This window comes from Haliaeetus albicilla, chromosome 12 (assembly GCF_947461875.1).
Source record: "Haliaeetus albicilla chromosome 12, bHalAlb1.1, whole genome shotgun sequence".
Classification (NCBI taxonomy): Eukaryota; Metazoa; Chordata; class Aves; order Accipitriformes; family Accipitridae; genus Haliaeetus; species Haliaeetus albicilla.
In genome coordinates this window covers 28058961-28080264 of record NC_091494.1, presented here as the reverse complement: position 1 = coordinate 28080264, position 21304 = coordinate 28058961, and the positions used below count along the sequence as shown (strand labels likewise).

General features: G+C 54.8%; 1 protein-coding gene across 1 annotated transcript in view; it reads right to left on the bottom strand.

Annotated features, from left to right (window-relative positions):
* ADAMTS7 (ADAM metallopeptidase with thrombospondin type 1 motif 7) overlaps window positions 1–21304 on the bottom strand; it is a 50976-nt gene that overhangs the window by 14460 nt on the left and 15212 nt on the right. The window contains exons 9-19 of the mRNA XM_069798718.1: window positions 19372–19516; window positions 19115–19207; window positions 18027–18172; window positions 15431–15600; window positions 15076–15209; window positions 12932–13052; window positions 12116–12360; window positions 9955–10096; window positions 7080–7206; window positions 6326–6539; window positions 1343–3163 (exon numbers count right to left, since the gene is read on the bottom strand). Of these exons, the coding sequence (XP_069654819.1) occupies window positions 1343–3163; window positions 6326–6539; window positions 7080–7206; window positions 9955–10096; window positions 12116–12360; window positions 12932–13052; window positions 15076–15209; window positions 15431–15600; window positions 18027–18172; window positions 19115–19207; window positions 19372–19516 (3358 nt within the window). The remainder of the gene's footprint in view (window positions 1–1342; window positions 3164–6325; window positions 6540–7079; window positions 7207–9954; window positions 10097–12115; window positions 12361–12931; window positions 13053–15075; window positions 15210–15430; window positions 15601–18026; window positions 18173–19114; window positions 19208–19371; window positions 19517–21304) is intronic.

Below are 21304 nucleotides of genomic sequence, written 5' to 3'. Positions count from 1 at the left end.
GCCCTGCACCAGCCTCCCAGTCACGGCTGCCCACAGCTCAGTGGGAAACAGGGCAGCACTGGGGATCTCTGCAGCTGAGGTGCCTTTAGCTTTTTTGTTGCTAGGTCTCTCTTAATTATTACTAATGGCTTCAACCATTCAACAAGCTTCTCATAAAGCTCTGTTCCATGCCCTTCTTTCACAAGCACTGTCTGTCCCTTACTCTTTCGGTGTAAAAAGCCCCAGTAGAGATTTCTCTCCACCTGAAAGGCAGTGCCTCCACCTCCTCTTTTGGATTCACCCCTCAGTGTCCAGACTGATCTGATTTATTTTGTAGCAGTCTTTGCCTCTTATAAAAGCCTTTGCAGGGCTTTCAAAACACACCCGTGTGCCTCCACGTCACAGCACTGCCACCAGTCCCATCCCTGCCGCAGAGCTTCCTCCAACACCCTGGCTCAAGTGATGTTCAAAGCCCTTTTATAAAACCCACATGTGGGACTGTATTTTTGCTGATACCAAATATTTTCCTGACCCTTACTGGGTCCTTTGTGCAGCCTTCTTAAAAGAGTCCCCCATCGCGGAGTCTCTGGTTGCCCCACCACACCAAAGGCTTGTTATTTTTGTGCTTTCTGATAAAAGCCCATTACCGTAAATTGCTGCAGCAGTTTGTCTGTCAGTGCAAACGCTATGCAGAGAGCAGCCCCGGGACAGCTAGGCAGTACAACGATAGCTGATAATTGCTGATAATCCCCCATTCACTGCATTCAGCACAGCCCCTTCCCTTTGGTAACTTGCAGCCTTGATGCGCCTTACACTTGACATTTAAATTTCTGTCTTTTTGTGGCATATTTTAAGATACTCTCTCCCATACGATGGCAGGAGAGCTTGCTCCTGTGCCAGGGTCTGGATTCCCTGAGTGCCCAGCGCCGGCGTGGGGGCTCTGTGCTTGCCTGTTCCTCCAGAGCAGGCAGGGCTTCAGGTGGGGAGTGCATTTCTCTGCCCACCATGTACTGCCACTACTGCCTGAGCACCCCCTGCCCCGGGACCCTCCCTGCAGAGCTGGGGAACGCCGTGCACGGGAGAACCAGCCCTCCTGGAGCAGGGAGGTGTGCCAGGGCTGCAAGCAGGGTGATTGCAAATGTGCCGGGCTGGGCTGAACCGAGCATTGCAGAGCGCAAGGAGCCACTGCCGTGGCCAGTGCCCAAGGCAGCGGGACAGGACGGAGCGGCAGTTGGAGCGTGTGTGCCCCACGCATGATTTTTTTGCATGCAAAGAGCAATGCCCTGGAGACCAGCCAGGAAAGGGACAGCTCTCTCACCTCCGTACTGGCCATGTCACACTTTTAATGGGACTCAACACGTACCTCACTCCAGTTCCCAACCTCCCAGCTGGGCATCACAGTGGCTGCCACGGTGGTCAATGGTGGAAGCAAAGCCTCCTCCTTCTCCATCTTTTTCTTCTCCCAGAGTGGTAGGGGTGCTGGGGTGGGATGGGATAACTCGTGTTCCCCATCACTGAAAGCAAACGTCCCTGAGGTTGTCCTCGGCAAGCGCTCCCCTGGGACGGTGCTGCTGAGCGGGGCCCCACGGGAGGTCTGCTCTGCACGGGGTGATGCTGGCTCTGGGTGGTGGGACACCCCCATGGTCCACCACGCTGGGGGGGACTCAGAGGGCGATGCTCCCGCTGGGTGCATGGGAGGGCTGTGAGCTGGGGCCGTGGGCATGGCTGGTGCCAGGGCATCTTGCTGGGTGAGGCCACTGGAGGTAAGCTGGGTGGCTGGCCCGGGCACGGCAGGGGACAAGGATACTGCTGCTGGAAAGGCTGTAGCGGCCACCAAGGGCGCCGAGGTCAGGAACGTGGGTGTGCGGAGCTCTGGCTGGTGCCCTGCCTGCCCCACGGGACCCCCATCAGCACCCACAGGATAGGGACTTGCAGCAGAACGGGTGCCACCAGCACTCCTTCCCATCTCCTGCCCTGGTCCCTGAGGGGTGGGGAAGGAAGGACCTGCCCTCTCTGTGCCTTGGGCTTGCTCGTTGGCCACTGACGCTGCATGTGTGCCCGCCGTCCCCTCCGGCATTTCTGCCCACCCTTCTGGCTCCTTGGTCTTGGGGGCAGCACCATTAGCATCACTGGTGATGACAAGACCCATTTCCCCTGAGTCTTCATGACCTCTCCCCGCAGATCCGGCCACACTGTGCTCCCCGCTGCTGGTGTTACCTGGCCCCTCTGTGCTTGCATGCCCCTTGCCGCTGCTCCCCGGCTCTCCCAGACTGTTGGACGTGTCTGCATCAGCACTGCCCCTGCCAGTGGGCAGTAGCGGGGAGGGATCATCTGGGTAAGGAGCCCAGGGAGCAAGGCCACGGGCTGGAGCATCCTGCCCAGGACTGGTCCTCGCTGGCACGGTTCCCTGGGGTTCATCTAGGGGTGGGTGGTCATGGCTGTTGGCAGAGTTGTGACTTGTGGTACTCTGGGTGGGCGGGTGATCCTTGGAGCGGGACACAAACCTTGCATCTTCCTCCTCACCCATGAAGTCAAGGATGGCAAATTTGGGAGTGGCTGTCCCTGCATCCTCAGGGATCACGCTCAGGAGGTCATTCATGGTTAAACCCCCAGGCTCCATCTCTCCTTCGCTGTGCACGGCAGCAGAAGTGTTTGCTTCGCTGGTTACCAGACGGTCCTTGCTTGCTCCTCCTCCTGGCTTGACAGTGTGCAGGACATCAGCAGGCATCTCATGGGAGCCCTCCACGACATTGGTGCTCAGCTCTGGCTTACGCTCCTCAGCTTTGGTCTCTTTCTCCGTGAAGGGATAGTAAGACAGATCCTCATGGAAGTTGATAAAATTATAATCATAGTAAAAATCATCAACAAAGACATTTCCCTTTCTGGCTGAGAAGTCCTCCTCAGTGATGATATTGACATCATTAGACTCCGGAATATTTGGAATTAAGGGGTTAAATTTAGCAATGTGGTTGCTGGGGATGTAATGGATTTCATTAAATATCTCTCTGCTGGAGGACCCACTGCCAGACCAATCTGTGTTGGCATTGTCTAATTTCTTCTGGCACTGCGGCAAGGAGCAAATAGTTTCCGAGCTGGGTCTTTCTGCAGGGTCACAAGCGGCTCCAGTGCTGTTGCTGCAGTAAACAGGACGCCTCTGTGTCCCATTTCCACACGTTGCGGAGCACTGGAAAAGGAAGAGAGATGCAAACATCAGGAACAGGAGCATGGGCGATGCAGGGTGCAGCAGAAGGAGCCAGGAAGGGGCCGGCAGCGGTGCCGCAGCAGAACCCACCATGCCCCTTGCTGGTGCTCCCCTCCGAGATACTGAAGTGGGTGCTCAACCGTCCCCTGTGCCGCGATGCTTTGGGCACAGGGAGAAGGGGCTCCATGTTGCTCTGCCACGCTCCCACCACCCACCTGGGTCCCAGGATGTCTCCTGTGCCAGTCCCACCTGTGGCATGGGGTCCCCTGTACCAGGAGTCAGGAGCAGGGGGGACTGGTCACACCACTAAGCAGCGGTATTATCGGTCAAATCTACCTCCAGGGCTGTCTCCCCGTTAGAGACCGTCCCAGTGCAGGGTTGGTATTGCAGGGTTCTTTGCTCGGGGTGATCCTTGACCTGCACTCCAGCCAGAAACAATTTTCCTGGGAGATGGACATTGGGAAGGGCATTGGGTAAGATGATCTAATAGCTCTTTTCTATGACCTATTGCCATGAATTGCATCTCTTCTTCTAGAAGAGAATTTTTTGAAACAGGGGATAACAACATGGGTGTTGTCCTAGTACAGAAAAAGCAAGGGTCAATAAGGAGCTTTGTTGAGGACACCCCCTCCTCCACCATAATGGTCTCTTTGAGATTTTTCAGCACAAAAGAAACCCACAAGCTGGAGAGAAGGACAGCAAAATTTTCTGCTGGATAAGTAAATCATAGTGCTACTAATATCACATGTGGGCTGCACAAGCCACAGGCTGCTGCAGTTTGTGGTGACAGACACACAGAGCATTAGTCACGTACATCAAAGCGCCTTACATGACCCAGCCAACAAGAACAAATGGTCAACAAGGCAAACAAATCCAACAGAGGGGATTTCTGCTGAAATCCCTGCTATTTGGATGAAAACAGACAGGCTAAGGTGAGGGTTTGATGCCCAGCCGCCAGCACTTTGAAATTCAGAGGTTAAGGTGGACAGGCAGGGCTGCTGGGCTGGGCTGGCCAGGAGATATGCTCCTCAGACAATATATACTCCCATACTTCGAGCCTTTCTTGTCTTTGCTCAGTCCTCGCGAGGGCCAGGTGCCTGGTTGGGACCTGCCCCGCTCCCCACGCCGGTCCTGGTGGGCTCCTGGGTGGCTGTCCACCCTGCAGGACGTCTCCTCCCAGGCAGGGGCTGTCTGGAGGACATGCTGACCCAGCAGGCTGAGGACTGTGCCCGGCAGAAGGGACAGTCCATAACACTGCGTGGCCACCACCAGGCATTGCCACCAGCTATGCAGTGTTGCTGAAATAAAACATTACCGCACATTAACATCTGTGGGAGGGTGCAAGCAATCTGCTTCTCCCTGCTGGGATGGCCCTGCCAAATCAGGCAGAGGTTAGCTCTTGCAGCATGTGCCTTAAGCTAAAATTTCTCAGCAAATGCCTCCAGCTCCATCCAGGAGACAAATTCCAGGTATTGCAGCTCTTGCAGGGGGAAGGAGGGGGTTTATTTGCCAAGGCTCAGTTATCAGGAAAGCTTCTGGGACCCAGATAAGAAATGATGGCTGTTAGGAGCCTCATGGAGGAACACCCAGAGCTTGCATGAAGGTTTAGCATCAAGCACACGGCTGCAGGAGGCATCACAGCAGGCTGCACAGTGGGATGTGCTCCAGCCAGCAACAGATAGATGCTCCTGTATGCAAACCCTTGTGTATTAGTAGACAACAAATAATGCTTCTGAGTGGACTTCTTTGGAAAGTCCATAGAACTGGATATACATTGCTTTAGGGTTCTTCTGGAGGCACTAAGTCCCAGTGTTTAAGCATTTGGTTGGGCTACCCAAACTGCAAATAACCCCTTTGGCTTCGTGAGCTGCCCCAGTGCTGCCAGGGCCAGACAGGTGTACGTGCTGCCCTGCCCCAGGGTCTGCAAATACAAAAAAAGCAACAACTGCCTATTATTATTGCTGGACAGAAGGACCACGTTTCTGGGAAGCTTCCAAGCCCCTCAAATTTCGCTACTTACTGGTGGTGGTGGAAATGGAGAAGGAGGGTTCTAGCTTTAAGTGAAAGAAGGACAGAAAAATTACGGACATCTCAAAATCTTGAGCACATTTTTGCTGGGCTCACAGGTCCGTTGATGTCAACACCACAGATGACTGTGACGGCTTGGGCTGGCTTCATGCACAGACCCACGGGCAATTCATGATTTTCCCTTTAAACTGCTGCAGCCGTCTCTCTCAGCCCTGCAATTGTGGCTTTTGTGGGCCCCTAGAAAAATATTTCTAAATAGCTCTCATTTAGCCTTCAAATTTTCTGTTCGCATTTTTATTCTGTTTGTTTCTTAGCAACAAGCTCAGTTCCCAGGCTCTCTCATTTCTCTCCTGATATTTGTCTTAATGCTGAACACTTTTTGAAACCACTGCTTAAATTACGAGTTACAATTTTCTGGTTAAACCCCTCAACTTGTGGTTAAGTTGATCCATAGAAATACAAAAATAAATAAAGCCTACACAGGGTGTCCACAGACCATGGCATTTTACACGTGGGGTTTTTTGGTCTCTCCCTCTCTTTTTAAAAAAATTGTTGAAAAATTTGTGACACTCCCAGGGAACATTACTGAGGGGGTCTCTGTCTCGGCCCACCCCAGCAACAGAGACGAGACAGCTTCGCCCCAGTGCCAGGTCACGCTGCTGGGCAGCAGATGCCCGCTGGCTGGCACACATGTGCCTGGTGCACCCAAACCCTGGCTTGCCCCTAACACTTTGCTTCAGCAAGCAAAAATTATCTTTAAGGCTTCTGCCAAAACAAAGGGGAAGGCTTGTGGTGCTGGAAAATATGCTGAAGGGTTGAAAGCCTCTTGTTTCTGCCCTCCTTGCAATCAAGCAGTGCATCCCCTTCAGAGAGGATGGGGCAGAGTCAAACTGCCCGGTGCTCCTTCCTCACTCTGAGACCTCCCCATGCAATGAAATTCCCGTCCCTGTGAGCTGGTGTTACAACGTCAGCCACGGAAACACATCCATGAATTTCCCCTGTAAACAGGAGCAGGGCCATCACTCTCGGGCAGGCTGAGGATGTCTGGGGGGCACTTTGTCCCCAGCTCCCCCCAGCACTGTGAGACACCGGGACCTCCCTGACGCTATTTCTCACCTCGGACCAGTTCCCCATGGCCCACTGGGAGGGACAGGGGACCTCCCGGTGACAGGGTGCGGTGGCATCTGGCTTGGAGAGGTGCTGGCAGTCTGCTTGCTGCAATGCCCTCTGCTCGTCCAGCCCCACGCTCTGGATGCAGAGCACCGTCCTCTTCATCAGCCCCGACTGGCCGCAGGTGGCCGAGCATTTCTGCCATTCACCGACCCACCACCTGGGGAAATGTGAACAGAGAAACGTCTCAGCTGGAGCAAGCGGCCATGAGCCAGGCTCTGGCCCGTGCCCCACCACGCTGAGCACTGCAGAGCGAGCACCGAGAGGTGTTTGGGGCTAGGAGACGTCCACAAGATGCACGTGGACTTCAGCAGCCTGTAATGATGAGCGGGGCCCAGGGGAATTAGGATCCTTACTGCGGCTTGTGTTTCAGCCCAAGATCCGGGTGCCCAGACTGAGGGTCAGGGATGGATTAGTCCCCGTGTGGTGTCGGGGATGGTTATTTGCACAGAGGCAGAGAGGGGCTCTCAGCCCTGCCAGGATGCTGCCTTCCCGTATGGCTCGTGTTCTGCGGAGAAGCAACACACTGCAGCCATTAGACAACCACACGGATTTGCTCCCATGGACCAACACAGGGTCTGGGACCCATTCTCAAACATGAGGGAGAGGAGAGGTGCAGAACCATGGGTGCAAATAGCTGCTTAGGGCAGTTTGGAGATTAAAGCTTTGCTGAGAAGGGGTGAGGAGGAATCAAGCGGACCTGGCTGGGCAGGGCTCCTCGCTGCACGTCCTTTGCTGGTCATCGGGGCGCGTCAGCGCGTCGCAGTACCGCTCCTCCACGATGCCAGCCAGCTTCTCCACGCAGTGAACAATCTGCCGCTGCACCCCTGTGGACACAGGCAAAGGCTTGGCTCGAGACAAAAATCAAACCAAACCAGCGAGCATCCTCTGCCGCAGGTGAGAGGAGGCCCTAAGGTAAGCCTGAGCCACCAAAATCAGGGGAAAGAAAATTAAACCGCCACTGAAATTGAAACTGGAAGTCGAGAGCCCACTCCTGCTGAGGCACTGATGCCCTCACAGAGCCCAATGCCACCAGTGCTCCCAGTGTACCCACGTGGGAAACGCAGAGCTGGACACCTGGTCTTAATCTGACATGTGTGTGATGAGACCTACAGAGCTTAACTGGGCTGAAAAATGACCCTGGATACGCAGCTATAAAGCAGGAACACCTGGGACAGGATGGGTGGATGGATGGATGAATGGATGTAAGCAACACTGGTCCAGCCAGGATACGGGGTTCTGAGCATTACAAGCAGCAGACCACAGCCAAAGCCCTCCATGGGGCTGGCGGGAGAGGGTTTCTGTCTGTCCAGCACAAGGCAAACCTCAGCTCCTGTCCTGAGACCCAGTCCAGGGCTGCTCACATAGAAAGCTAAAAACAGACCACAGAAAGAGTTGGCAAATCTTGTTCTCCCTTAGAAAAAAGCTGCTGGATCCTGCTCTTTCAGGACTTAGGGTTGTCAGGAAATACCTAAGGAATGGCAAGAGTTTCCACAGAAGGGAAGGTGAGGACAACCATGTTCAGAACTGTCAGCAGACCCCAAACATGAAGAGACGGCTTGCTTCAACCTCGCAAACTTCACAGGACATCTCTGCTTGCCCTCTCAGTGCTTGGTCTCTGTACCAAGCGGTTCAGAGGGACAAGATGGGTCAAAAGCAGGAACATTGCCACCCTTCTGCTGGCTCCCACTCTCAGATTTCTGCAATGACCCCGTCTTGGTCCTGGTAGCCGCTGGCTGGATCCTTTGGTCACAGGCATCACAAGGGGCATTGCTGGGTGAGCTGCTGAGCAGAAATCTCTAGAGTAAAACCTTTACTACCCTACAGCTTTTATGGTCAGCAGTAAGATGAAAGAGCTGCAGAAAAATGCCCTTCCACAAGCTGCCTAATGGGCTTTAACAGCAATGCAGCTGGCAGAGGCTCTGCAGAAAACACCCTGCTGCTGGACGGACCCCTCGGCCAGATGGAAAAGCCTTTCCCCATCTCTCCCCTTGTGAAAAGCCTCCGCAGCCATGTGTTTGGGGCTGCCAAAGCCACACAGAGGAGTACATGTGGGGCAGGATGGCAAGCAGTGGAGATGCTGCAGCCCACGGGGGGAACACTGTCCTGGCACCACTGTCCAGAGCCACATCCAGCCATCAGAGCGCCTGTGTGCACGTGAGTGTGCATGCACACACACACACAATGAGGCTTTCGGGGGGGCTGTGTCCAAAGGGGAGACAACTGGCAGCAGCACAGGTCTTTTTTGGCAGGCTCCTGCCCCAGCCGCAGCTCATGGATAAATCACCCGCCGAAGCCTCCTGCCCCTGGTCTGCCGTGCTCACAGGATGACATTTTTCAGGATGACCTCACCCTCAACATGCTGCCTCACTGCCTACTTTTGTCCTCCTTTTTGCAACATGTATTTGACCTGTGACTTGGGAGAGATCTAAATATTAACAACTGCCATCAGCCGAGATTGATATGACTCTGCTGAAGCTGCTGAGTTGGGCTTTGGCTCAAGCACTCGGGAGCTTATGGGGCCAGTGGGGCTGGGGCTGGCCCCCACAGAAAAGGCTCAGCCTGAGTTCTCCCAAATCTATGTCCCAGCTCACACTGTTATCCAGCCCAGGGAGAGGGGCTCAGCCCTCCTCCAGCTGCTCACCTGTGGCCAGACAGGGTGAGCATCCTCACCCAACTCCTGCCCAATTTGCTCCTGTATTTATTTCCCTTCTGGTCTGGAAGCCAAGCACTCAAACCTTACAAAGGAAAACTGGTTTTAAACAAAAGTAAGTGCTTTCAGCTCCTGCCCTCCCCAACTCCCCATGCTCCAGGGCCCATGCAAATCCACAGTGAATTACTCTCAGTGTAAATGTACATGAAACACCCCGCCAGCTCCTGCCACACCACAATGCTCCCGCTCCAGGCAGGAATCCATACCTGTCTCCCAGGAACAGGCAGGAAACATCTCCTGGCACTCTATGCTATCTAGAAAGTATAAGTGTCCTTGAATTCCCTTTTTTTTGGTGGCAGCTGCGCTCGAGGAAGCACTCGCTGGTCCCAGACCATCCCCCTCCATCAGCCACCCCAAAAAAGCTGCCCCAGGATGCCTGGCCAGCGGTGCAGTGGGGCGGGAAGGGGGGGAAGCAAGTGTCTGACACCACGGGGCTGTGCAGGACCTCAGTGCTCTGCCCGGGCCAGGCACCCTCCCCTGTGCTCTCTGTAAAATCCTGGAGATCATACCCCCTGGAGAGGCCCAGCCAGGCAGGAGACCGGCCATTCCACACTCCCTGGATTTCTCTAAAGCTCTTTTGTCTCCATCACCCTGATGCCGAGGAACACCCAGCGTGGTAACAGGACACCGAGCAAAGAGCAAAGCGCTGATAAAGCATGGGGTCTGGCGGGTGAGCGTGGCAGGGGCACCCAAGAGTGGTGACCTCAACAGATGCTGCTTCCCCCCACCCCCTCCCCGAGACCTCCTGAAACAAAAGACCCAGGAATTTCTAAGGCACACCCACAGTACAGGGATGCTCTGCCTGCTCCGTTCCTCCGCCGCGGGTGGCGGAGCCCCGGGGTCCCGCAGGAGCTGGACTCACCGGTCCCACACGTGGCGGTGCATGTGGTCCAGGAGCCGAAGCGCCAGAGGAACTCTGCCTGCTCAATCTCGTTCTCACTGTCGGCCGGGCGCTGGATGGTGTACTGGTACCGCACGCCGGGGTTGGTCTCCTGAAACAGCAGCTGTGGGGAGACAACGGACGGTCAGGGACGTGGCTAGTGCGGAGCAGTCAGGGCTTGCCATTGCACCCCCGGGGCTTTTCAGGAGATAACAACCTGCCCAGCATGGCCATAAGGATGTGATTCTCTGTCCTGCTTCGTACCAGGGCTGCATTACCTGTACCCCAGCAGCAGCTCATGACCATTTTGACAAGGAGGTTAGCAAATGGCTGAAGCAGTGTAGGAGCAGAGGAGCTGCTGTTAATTCCCCTGCTAATCCTGTCCAGTTCCACTGCCAAATGCAACCCCATCCAAGGACTTCTCAAGGTTCAGCACAGTGAAGGGTCCAAGATGGTCAGACCTCCCCAGGAGGTTTTGCATGGGCTACCGGTGGCCCCAGCCCAGCCATGGGTCTGCAGCATGTGGGGCAGGAATGACCCTCCCCACAAGGACAGACCCACTGCTTGCTCCCGCCAGTTGGGAGCGTGGTGAGCAACATCTGCCTCTCTCCATCACTCTTCCTGAACTCTCAGTGAGGGATGTTATGGCTGGAGGGAGGCTCTGACTGCTCCCAGCCCTGTCTGCCGGACTGATGGTGGGTGGCCTGGGCAGATGGACACTCAGGTGAACATCAGTCACAGTGCCCTGTCCTTTGGGATGGTGGCAGAAGGAAGGGAAGGGGACAGCAGCAAGAGTCCAGCCCTGCAAAGGAGGAATCAAATCCCCTTGCCTCTGCATGTCCTAGAGAGCTGCAACTGCTCTAGCAATCGCCCTGGGGAAGTACCGTAGCACATCTCAGCTCGAGATGCTGGCTACCCGTGTCAGTCCCCGTTTGCACCTCCAACCTGCCATCGGCGTGCCCTGGTTGGCACCAGGCGAGTGGCTCAACCGTGTTAGAGGGAGCTGCCGGCAGCAAATGCCAGCAACGGCTGATGGTGACATGGGCCTGAAGGAATTTCCTTAATTGCTCCCCACTTGAGACGGGTTCCCGCTGCTCTCAACATCCACGAAGTGGCTCCTGTGGTTGACACAAATCCTGCCCAAAGCACCTCCCGCACCAGCGCTTGGCAAAGGCTGGGAGTTTAACCTTGTTTTTCTTAGCCTAAGTGCTCCCATTATTGCCAAAGCTTTGTTGTTCTTGGAGCTTTGGCAGGAGCAAGGGCATCTTTCCAAAACCTCTTCATGAATATTGAAACATTTTTGTCAAAAGGTTTTAATTAGGTTACAAATCCCAGAAAATTATTTGCGGGTGCCAAGCACACCAGTGTTCCCATTAACAACAGCACTTGGTGGCAGATGAGCCCAGGATCTCGCTCACATTTCATCCTGAGCCTCTGCTGAAAGAAATGCAAAAGGCAAAGACAGGCTGCTCGACGGAAATTCCCACATGCAAAAAAGAGTAAAACTTGAAATTTCTAGTTGTTTCAGAGGATTTCAAACGATCCTTTTAGATTTTTACCTTTTGCTTCAAGGGCTTTTGTGAGGAAGTGGAGCCTGACCTGCAGTGCCCTGGGCAGCACCACCCGGGTTTGGACCACGGAGCAGGACCCCTCGGGCCGAGCTCCTCACCACGGCGTCAGGCAGCGCAGAGGGGACTACGGCACTGGCGGGAGCGCAGCACTGCCAAGGGAGTGCTGGTGGGCCACCCTTTGCCACCACGACGGTTCCCAGCTCCCACTGCATTTGCCGGCTGCTCCAGCCCTGCCAGAAGCACCACGGGCTCTTCCCCTGCTCTTGATAAGATATGGGAAAGGCCTCAGGAACAGGCTCTTTCTCCTCATGCTCTCTCCGCTGTGTAAATATTTTGAGGAATGCTGCAAAAGGGACAAAGCTCAGCTGGAAGCAGCGTGGGCTAGAAACGCGGTCCTTCGGCCAGCAGCGCATGCTTGGCTGCTCCTGATGTTGGCTCCCAGAGAAACGTGGCCCCAATCCCCCAGATGGACCAGCAGCTCAGCCCTCACGGCAAGGCAGGAAAGCCAAGGACTCTGTCCCCTCCATCCTCCCCGCCACACACTCCAGCCACCAGCAGATCCCAAACCATACCTGGATCCACACGGGCTCCACAGTGGGCCCCGGTGAGGTGAGGTTCTCCCAGTTCCCTGTCCTCTTGTAGGTGAAGGTGGTCCCCGCCACCCTGTAGTCCCCGTTCCACTGGATGGTCCAGCCGCCGTTCAGGAAATACTTCTCCGGGTCCTCGCTCCGCAGCGCCAAAAAATTCCCAGCTTCTGCAACTTCTTCAATCCGGATCTCCCGTGCTCCCACGGGGATAATCCCAATATCAACGTAACCTGGGAACGGAACAGAGCATTGGTCTTGCGGGGGGGGGGGGGGGGGTCACAGATGTGGCAGAGATGATCTGCACCCTCAGGCGGGTGCCAGCACCCCTTGGGTGGGTGCTGGTGTCCCTGGGGTGCCAGCATCCTGCCAGCCCTCACACCTCTGCAAGGCACCAGCAGGCACCAAACCCCACCTTGCACTGAGCCCAGCTGCATTGCCTGCTGGGAAAGCCCATCGCAGACCGAGACATTTCCCGCATGGGTGCTGGCAAAGCGTTTACCACACTTTCAATGTGTCCTTGTCAACACACAAAATCCCCTTAAACCTTTCCAAACCGGCTCCAGCTTGCGCAGATTTGTTTTCAGGCCTTTAGACGCAAAGAGCAGCAAGGGAATATTTTTCTTCAAGGAGCAAGAAGTGGAATGGCAACACCATGTCTCCCCACGCTGCCGCTCAGGTCTTATCCCATCCAAATTGACAAGTCGTGATTAAAAACCACACTCCAAATGAGCAGCAGCAGTGAGCCCGGCTCCGAGTGGAACAGGCACCTGGTGTTTTGGGGAGGGAGCCGAGCGCCCTTACCCAGCCCCTCGCTGTCCTCGAAGGTCTTCTTGACGGTGTGGCAGGTGGAGCCGTCTCCGTGGCAGACGCCGCACCGGTCCTCTACCGCGTTGGAGTCGATCTCGTAGTCGCAGCCCACGTTCTGCAAGGCAGCCCCGTCAGCCGCCCGCGCCCCCGCACGCCCCCAGCCTTGCACCGTGCCGTCGGCCGCTGACACGGGAGGAACGAGGGAGAGGAGGACCAGCCTTGGTCCTAAATGGTGGGAAATAAGGAACATGGATGGGAGAGAGGGACGAGCTGGAGTCCTTTTGCAGGATGGGTGGTGATACAGCCACATCGGCTGCAATACGGGTTTCTCTAACATATCCTCGCCATCTTGCTGTCCTGTTCAGACGCAGCGAGGATCACGACCCACATCTCATTTTTACCTTTTCCTACCCGCGTCCCTGGGCAGCAGAGCCTGTAAGCACACGTTACGTGTCAGGCTGAGCTGGGAAAACCCCCTGGTCCTCGGCCCTGCTAGTCCTGTTTCAAAACACTTCCCCAAAACCTTTTTTATATTCTGCTGAAACTCTCTCTAGACCTCATGCCAAATCACTCAATGGGTGCAGAGCAAGAGCTTCCCTGTGATTTTGTACCATAAAAGCTTCAGCCAAGACCCCAAAGGGTCCCGCTGGGTCCCGTGCCAGCGAGGAGCCTTCAGCCTTTGCTGCCCGAGGAGGTGCCCAGGCACCACTGGCACACACCTACAGCAGAAGCACCCACTGTTTTAACTACTGCGATAGTCTGTAGTGAGCCAGGTTTAACTCCAGTGTCGCAGCCAGCAGCAGGCTCAGCGGCGACGAAGGTTTTGTGTGCAGTGAGCTCTGGCTAAACGTGCTGTCGTCTGCCGCGAGCTGCTGGATCGCACCCTGTTGTATGTGCCAAGTAAAAATCATGAAGCCTGCACCCTCCCTCCAGCCCATGCCTGTGTATCAGCACGCTGCAGCCTTTGAAGTAATTTACAGCCTATTACAGGAACAAACGGGACCTTCTCAAAGCCTCCAGTTGCCGTCCGGCCCCTGCCTGCTGCTGCTGGCAGCACGGCCAGTGAGAGGGAGAAGTTTCCATGAATGGTTTTTATATAAGAGGCTGCAAGGAAACTCATTGACTGATTATTTTCCCTCTTTCCTGCTGCTCTTTGTGCTGTCCAAAAAGCCTTTTTTCCAAAAAGCCTATTTTTCTGAAAAGCCTTTCAGAGAGCTTCTTTATCCAACACTACGGCAGACCCAACCGTGTCCTGCCTGCTCGCGTGTGTCCCCGGTGACAGGTGGCCGTCAGCTTTCCGGCAGCGTGGCTTTGGTACGTCCCATGGTGGGAATCTGCACCACAGACCATGGTACCACAGCAGCTCAGATCGCCACCCATTCCCTAATTTAACAGAAATCCAATGTCCTCCAGGTGTGCTTATTCTATCCAAAACCTCAGGACCGCTTCCCTAGGGAAAAGGAAGGTGTGAATGAAGGGACCGTCTTGCTGCCACCAAACGCAGCTGCAGGACCCAGGGCACAGCTCGGCAAAGTGTCCTCGGCCATGCCAGCACCTCCCACAGCGCCAGCTGTGCCATCTCCACCAGATTCCTGTGTCTCCCACACTGAGAGATGCCCTCCCTGGCCAGCAGCCAGAGCCATGCCACCGCATGTTGCAGCACATTTGTAAGGAGCTTCCAAGAAAGAAAAATAACATCCCAGAAGGAAGGACAAATGCCAGTGCTGGGAGAGGCTGCCAAGCCAGGGGAAGCATCTCCATCACTGCAGGTCAGACCTGTGGCCACCACCACCAGCCACACTTGGGGTGCAGGGCTGGTCTGGGCATCCTCTCTACACACCCTTTCATATCCCTGACCTTAGTTTCAAGGGAAACTTTTCTTGCTTCATTTCCTTGGGTTTGTGCTCTATTTCCTTGAGGCCCACACAGAGGCTGAAATATGTCCGTACCACACACCTCATGGAAATAAGGAAAGCTTTCTGAGTGGTGAATGACAAAAGGAGTAAGCTCAGCCCGTCAGCGCGTGCGAGAGAGGGGATGATGTTCACCTACGGGATGGGTCACAGCACCCGCCTGCATTTCCCCAGGCACGGGGGTCCTTGGGCTCCCTCCCCAGAGGGCCCTGGCATGGGACCCACCTTGCAGATGCCGTTGATGCACATGTCGCGGCTGGCGTTCATCTCGTAGCATGGTGTCCCATCAATGACGGCGTCCCGCAGTTTTTCTGCAAAGTATTCATCCTCCGGCCGGCAGTGCAGCTCGCAGGGGTTAACTGGGGAACCCAATAGGCAGAAACTAAACCCAAGTAACCATTTCTGAAAACATGTATTAACCCTGCAAGCCCAGCCATAATTTAAAATACAGCATAAACGTGCTGCAAGGCAAATCTTACAGACACGAACAGCAAAACCAAGCCATTAGCAAGACTGTGTTTCAGGTTTCTCATTGGGGCTGCAGGCAGAAACCCGGCAGCGGGCTTTGCCTTCGACTCACTGTTGTTGGGCACCGGCGTCCACCTGTAGAGTTTCCCTTTGTAGAGCATGGGGTTGAACTGGCTGCACTGGACCTGACGGAAGGAGGGCTTGTCGGGGGGACATGGCCTGACGTTGCAAATCCGGAACCGCTTCCGCTCCCCCAGGCAATACCTGCCCCCATACTTTGGCCTGTCCGTGGGAGGGAAAAGGGAAAAATCATAGAATCACAGAAGGGTTTGGGCTGGAAGGGACCTTAATGGTCATCTAGTTCGACTCCCCTGCCATGGGCAGGGACACCTTCCACCAGACCAGGTTGCTCAAAGCCCCATCCAACCTGGCCTTGAACACTTCCAGGGATGGGGCATCCACATCCTCTCTGGGGAACCTGTTCCAGTGCCTTACCACCCTCACAGTGAAGAACTTCTTCTTTACATCTCATCTAAATCTACCCTCTTTTAGTTTAAAGCCATCACCCCTGTCCTATCAAATAAGGACCTACCACACAAAAGGGGAAATTCCCTTTTTATTTGCAGCTAAGGGAGGGTGGGTTTGTACCTGCTGCTAAGGTTGATCTCATGAGGTTGGGTCAAGCCTGAATCCACGTGGAGTCAACGGGGAGCTCTCCCAGTTATAACTCACACGTAGCACTGCTGCAACATTCGTGTAAGGAAGCTGGCTACGAACCGAACATCCACCCCACTCCACAGAGCAAGCTTTTGAAATGCGTGGAGACCACAGCCCACATCCTTCTCCAAGTCCCTCCTGGACCAGTTCCCTGCTGCTGCTGCGGCTGCTGGGCTGTGCTACAGGACCGCGCAGGGTGAGACTGTGGAGCAAAGGCAGCTTTTGCTGAGTGACGGCTCTCAAGCCAGATTAGCTACATCTTGGGTCTTGTCCCTCGACAGTCCCTCCTTAATGTTGGAAATATGACCAGTTTTATAGTCTAGTGCACGATGCTATAAAAGCAGTTATTAAAGTCAGGTGTCACTGGCAGTGTACACATCTGAAGCCCCCGCACCTCTTGCGGCTGCAGCCAGGCACCCTTCCCTTGGGGTAAAACATCTCCTTCATCATCCCGGGTACTGTGGCTGACGAGATGCCAATGCTCCCAGGAGCCATGTTAGCCAGGTGCCCATTCTGCAGCTGCTCCGGAGGAGCTGCTCTCCATCCCACCCAGGACACGCTTCTGACTCTGCTCCTCTACTGCCCAAGGGAAGAGCAAAGCTGCTGCTGGACTTTTTAAAGTAAGAGGGACTTTAAAAGCAACGATAGGCTTTTCTCAGGTGCCAACAGACCCTCAAAATACTGCCACTGTCTCTTGATGCTTGCCTTTTCCTTTGGTCACAGCACTCTCCATGGCCCACATCCCCATGACCTCACGAAAATTACTTTTTCCCTGATCAGTTAAGTCCGGGCACGCTTTGCTGAAGAGAATAAAGTTAATTATTATTTTAGAGTTGTGTTTACACACCCTGCCCCAAGGAAATGCCTGCGGGAGGAGGACTGCCCAGTGCTCACATTTATTCACTCCATCCAAAAGGCAAAGCTGAAGATTTACCTACGGTGGCCAAAGCAAACAACTGCCCGGGGAAATTCTGCTGCTTTTCCAGTGTTTGCTCTCCTGCCCGCCCACAGCTGTGTTTAAAACACTCCATAAACTACAATTGCACTTCTGCCACAAAACTCATGTCAAACAGAAACCCAGCTCTTGACCTGGAACCGAGATTACGCGGCGCTTCTTTAAACAGCTCAACAGCATGTGCTAAAAACAACACGCCCAAGGAAGAAGCTGGGCAGAAAGCACATCTGGCCTCATTAGAGAGCCTGCTCCTGCAGCTTTCAGAGCTCCTCAGGACTCTGAAAAGCGACTGCCACTGCAACATTGCTCACAAAGCCCTTTTCTCTCCCTGTCCCAGGACACTCTGACACCTGGGCAAGCCAGGGGCTTTGGCTGAATCTAATACAACAGCAGTTGGGTGATGAAGGGGACATCTGGGGAGCAGACGGGTGAGCCCAGAAATCATGGGATGGACAAGGCTGCTCCTCCGCCAGTGCCCAGACGCTTCCCGACGAGAGCCAGCGCTGGCTGCAGCACCGGCAGGCTGGGAGGAAGCAGCCTCCGGCCGGGCGCAGATCAGAAATTGCTCACAGCAAGCAATGGGGTGATACACAGCAGCTGGATTTTTCAAAACGACTGACTCGGGTTCAAAGAACACCTATTTTTCCTTTTCTGTCATTAAAGGACACCAGATATGTTTTACATCTACAAGTGTGGAGGCTTTGCTCTTTGTTTGAGTCAATCGCAACTGCTCTCTGCCTGCACAGAGCAGGAGCGACTTATCTGTGGAAGGAGGCAGAGCAAACTCTGCCCTTCCAGAGGTTTCTGCTGCCCAGCCGGCTGGATAACCCCGTGAAATTAATCTCTCGAGTGTTTCAAAAACACATTGTTCAGACTGATAACTGCATAATGGTACAGCTTTGCCGTGTGATGCAGACAGGGGTATGACCGCACTGGCCAGATGATGGTCCCCAGCTTTACAGGGTGATAAAGAAGCGCTGGGTTCCTCTCCTAAATAGGGTCCAGATGAGCTCCGGAGGAGCAAGCGCTCACTTACGTGGGGCTGCTGCACTGCCTCTCCGCGCTCTGCACGCCCGCACCGCAGCTGCGTGAGCAGGCAGCCCATGAGCTCCAGGAGCCCCAGCCACCGTCGATCGCGTCGGGACGGTAACCCACGGGCACGCACTCGCCGTTGAAGCACCACTGCAAGTGACAGGCCAGAAGAAGAGAAAATGAGGTTTAAGGATGCAATAATTGATGGTGAGTCACACAGCCCGGCCACAGGGAGCACTGAAGCCCAGCACCCATATTGCCCTGTGAAAATCCATGCTTCGCTCACACGGAGGTGCCTGGGGGTCAGCTGGGCTCTGCCACAGCCCGGTGCACCTCTAAGCAATGGGACATTGAGAGATGTTGGGCTGTTTGAGGATTTGCTTGAGGCAACATACCCAAACCTCCACCTGAGCAAGGGGATTCGTGGCCTGATCTCAGCCCCGAGGGAAGAGCCAGCGAGGCATAGCCACAGACAAAGGCACGGCGGGAGGTTTCGCAGGGAGTGGTGGCTAAGCCCAAGGTCATCCCCAGTGCTCTGGGGCCAGGGCTTTGGGAGGGGACACTAAACCTAGTGAGGACAGATGTCTATAGGTATTTTTATAACTCTATATTATGCTACCTTGGACAGGAAAACCATGTTCTGGAAGAGCGACGCTGCGTCGCAGGGCTGCTGCGGTACAGGAGCCAGCATCACCCTTGCAAGGGTGACTGGAGCTGGCTGCAGATAGCTGGCCCCCTCCACCCCCCATGCTTGGTGCAGCACCCGCCAAGCTGCCGTGGGTGCTGCCGGACCCTCTCTGCCCCACAGCAAGGAGAGGTGCCTCCCCAAGGGGGGGGCAGGTCCCGGAGACGAGCATCCACCACCACAGAGGGAGAGCCTTGTGCTCTCCTGCCATGGTAATTAACTGCGTGTTTCACCTTCTTAAGGCATTTTCAGCTTCACTGAAGGCAGTCCCTCCCTGGCAGCAGCGGGTGTTTGGGCAGAGCAAGGGCAGTGAGGTGAGCCCATCCCGGTACGCAGGAGCCTGTGAAATTCCTCTGCGTGCAGGACAAGGAGTCTCTGCAGCCGCGGAGGGGACTGCTCCCCATTACCTTGTTCTCCCCGCACGCAGTGCCGTCAACAGCAGCGTCCAGCTTGGAGTGGCATGTGTTCCCTACTGTGCACCACAGCGTGTGGCAGACACTCTGCAGAAAACACGGTTACACAGGACTCAGTTACTGGACCGGCCGACCCATCGGCACAAATTGGACTTGCAGGGAGAGGATCGCCCCGTGCAAACCCCCCCACCCCCAGATAGCCCCTCGGAGCCGCACAAGCCCATGTAACATCAGGGGGGACCCTGGCTTACATCCATGTCGTCGCAGAAGGTGGAGTAGGCACCGTACTGCAGCCGGCACTGGTGGCCCACATCGTAGAGGACACCCGGGGGCACCAAGGGGTAGTCCAGCACCTCCTGGGCAGGGGGGTCATCCAGGCACAGCCCCCAGCCCCGGCTGAAAAACAGAGGTCAGAGCGGCATCACCACCAGCCCAGCACACTATAACGCTCCAGCAGCTGCTAACGGAGGAACAGAACAGCTCATTAATGTCCCACCATGATGAGAAGCAATTAGCATTTCTAGCCAATAGGACCCTGGCTCTCCAGTCAACCCTGGAGCCGCTCCAGCAGGCAGACAGGCACATGTGGGTACCTGCTTTTCGGAATGGGTGCCCGCTCCCAGAGCAATCACCCCACAGACCCCCGGCACGGTGGGTTATGGGGAAGGCGGAGGGGCAAAGGCAGCAGCGGCTTCTCTGTGCAGCTGCGGGGCCAGTGCCTTGCACACTCCCCCTTTCCCCCCTGAGATGCCCGTCTCCCTCTTATGGAAAGCCAGAAATGTAATTTTCTCTGGGAATAATCCCTTGGATTTTTGCTTTGTGAACAGGATATCAGCTCAGTCCTCAGCTGGGACCCGCTTTTGCCATTCAAGATAAAGGGTTTAATTGAACAAACATTTCATTGCCAAGAAACAGATGCTGTCCCCGCATTTGTACATCATGCTGACCCCAGAAATGTCCCTGTGGACAGCACAACCCATGTGTCAATGCCCTGCTAATAGAAATAAAGTAGACTGTCAGCAGCAAAACGCACTCACTCTCGTATTTGCTGCTACAAACAGTGCTCAAACTGTGCTGGACAGGCTGTCTTTAGAAAAGAGATATTAAAACTGAGCCATCAAGGCAGCCGGTGGCAGGCAGCCAGGCTGCGGGAGCCGCGAGGGATGTTCCTGGCCGCCTCTCTCGGCTCTGAGCGCTTTTGCTACGATACTTCACAAACACACAAGAAATTGTCACTAGTTAAGCTTTCAGTGTTGATTTAAACAAACTTGTTTCCAGCAAGGCAAAGTCTCTGGCGAGGGTTTCTCAGCAGATTAGATTACTTCGGCCTGCTGTGATTGGGAACAGGTCTAAATTAGTTTGAAACAAGATTCCTTTTTAACCCAAACCAGCAACACAGAAACAAGGGCCAGCAGCACAGGAGAGCTCCTGCTTTGGGGTGCCGGCAGAGCCACAAGGCGATGCCCGGCAGAACTGGCACGCTCTCCTCCCTTTTCCATCCCACCCCAGTGAGGTCCATACTGGACACCTGCACAGCTCACTTGGCTGAAGACAGCCCCTTAAAATACCATGTGTATATATTTTTATAAGCAGCTTCCCTATGGGAAAAACCAGTAAACAGGTTGCTTTCAGCAGCCCAGGGGCTTGAAAGTCTTTGTTCCCAAGTCCACAACAGCAGGAGCATCCTGCCTCTCCCAGCCTGGCGGGGAGGGAAGGATCGCTGCGAGTGATGCAGGGCTGAGCTGGGATGAATCAAGTGTGGATTAGGCAGCTGGACACAGTATCGTGGTGCAGCCTGTTTCAGGCATAGAGAGGTCACTGCATTGCACCTCCAGAGGTATTTTCTTTACCTGCTGGTAGAAAACACTTTAAAAGAGTATTTTCTTTAAAAATGGAAAGAATGATATCTTTGCTGGGGAAAGTCCAGGCTTAAGCACTGGGCTCCTGCATGAGCTACATGCATGATACTGGTGCTCCTCTGGACTAGTTCATCAACTGCTTGTTCAGGTACCAGCACCTGGGGCCCCGCACATCGCCCCAAAACCACTCCCAACCCTCCATGCCCTCTGATCTGCTCAAGACCCTTTCTGCCTTGCCCCAGCTTACGGGAGAGGTCTCTGTCCCAGTATGGGAGGTGATTTAGATTTGCTGTCAGCTTTCCAGTGCTATGTTTAAAATATATTT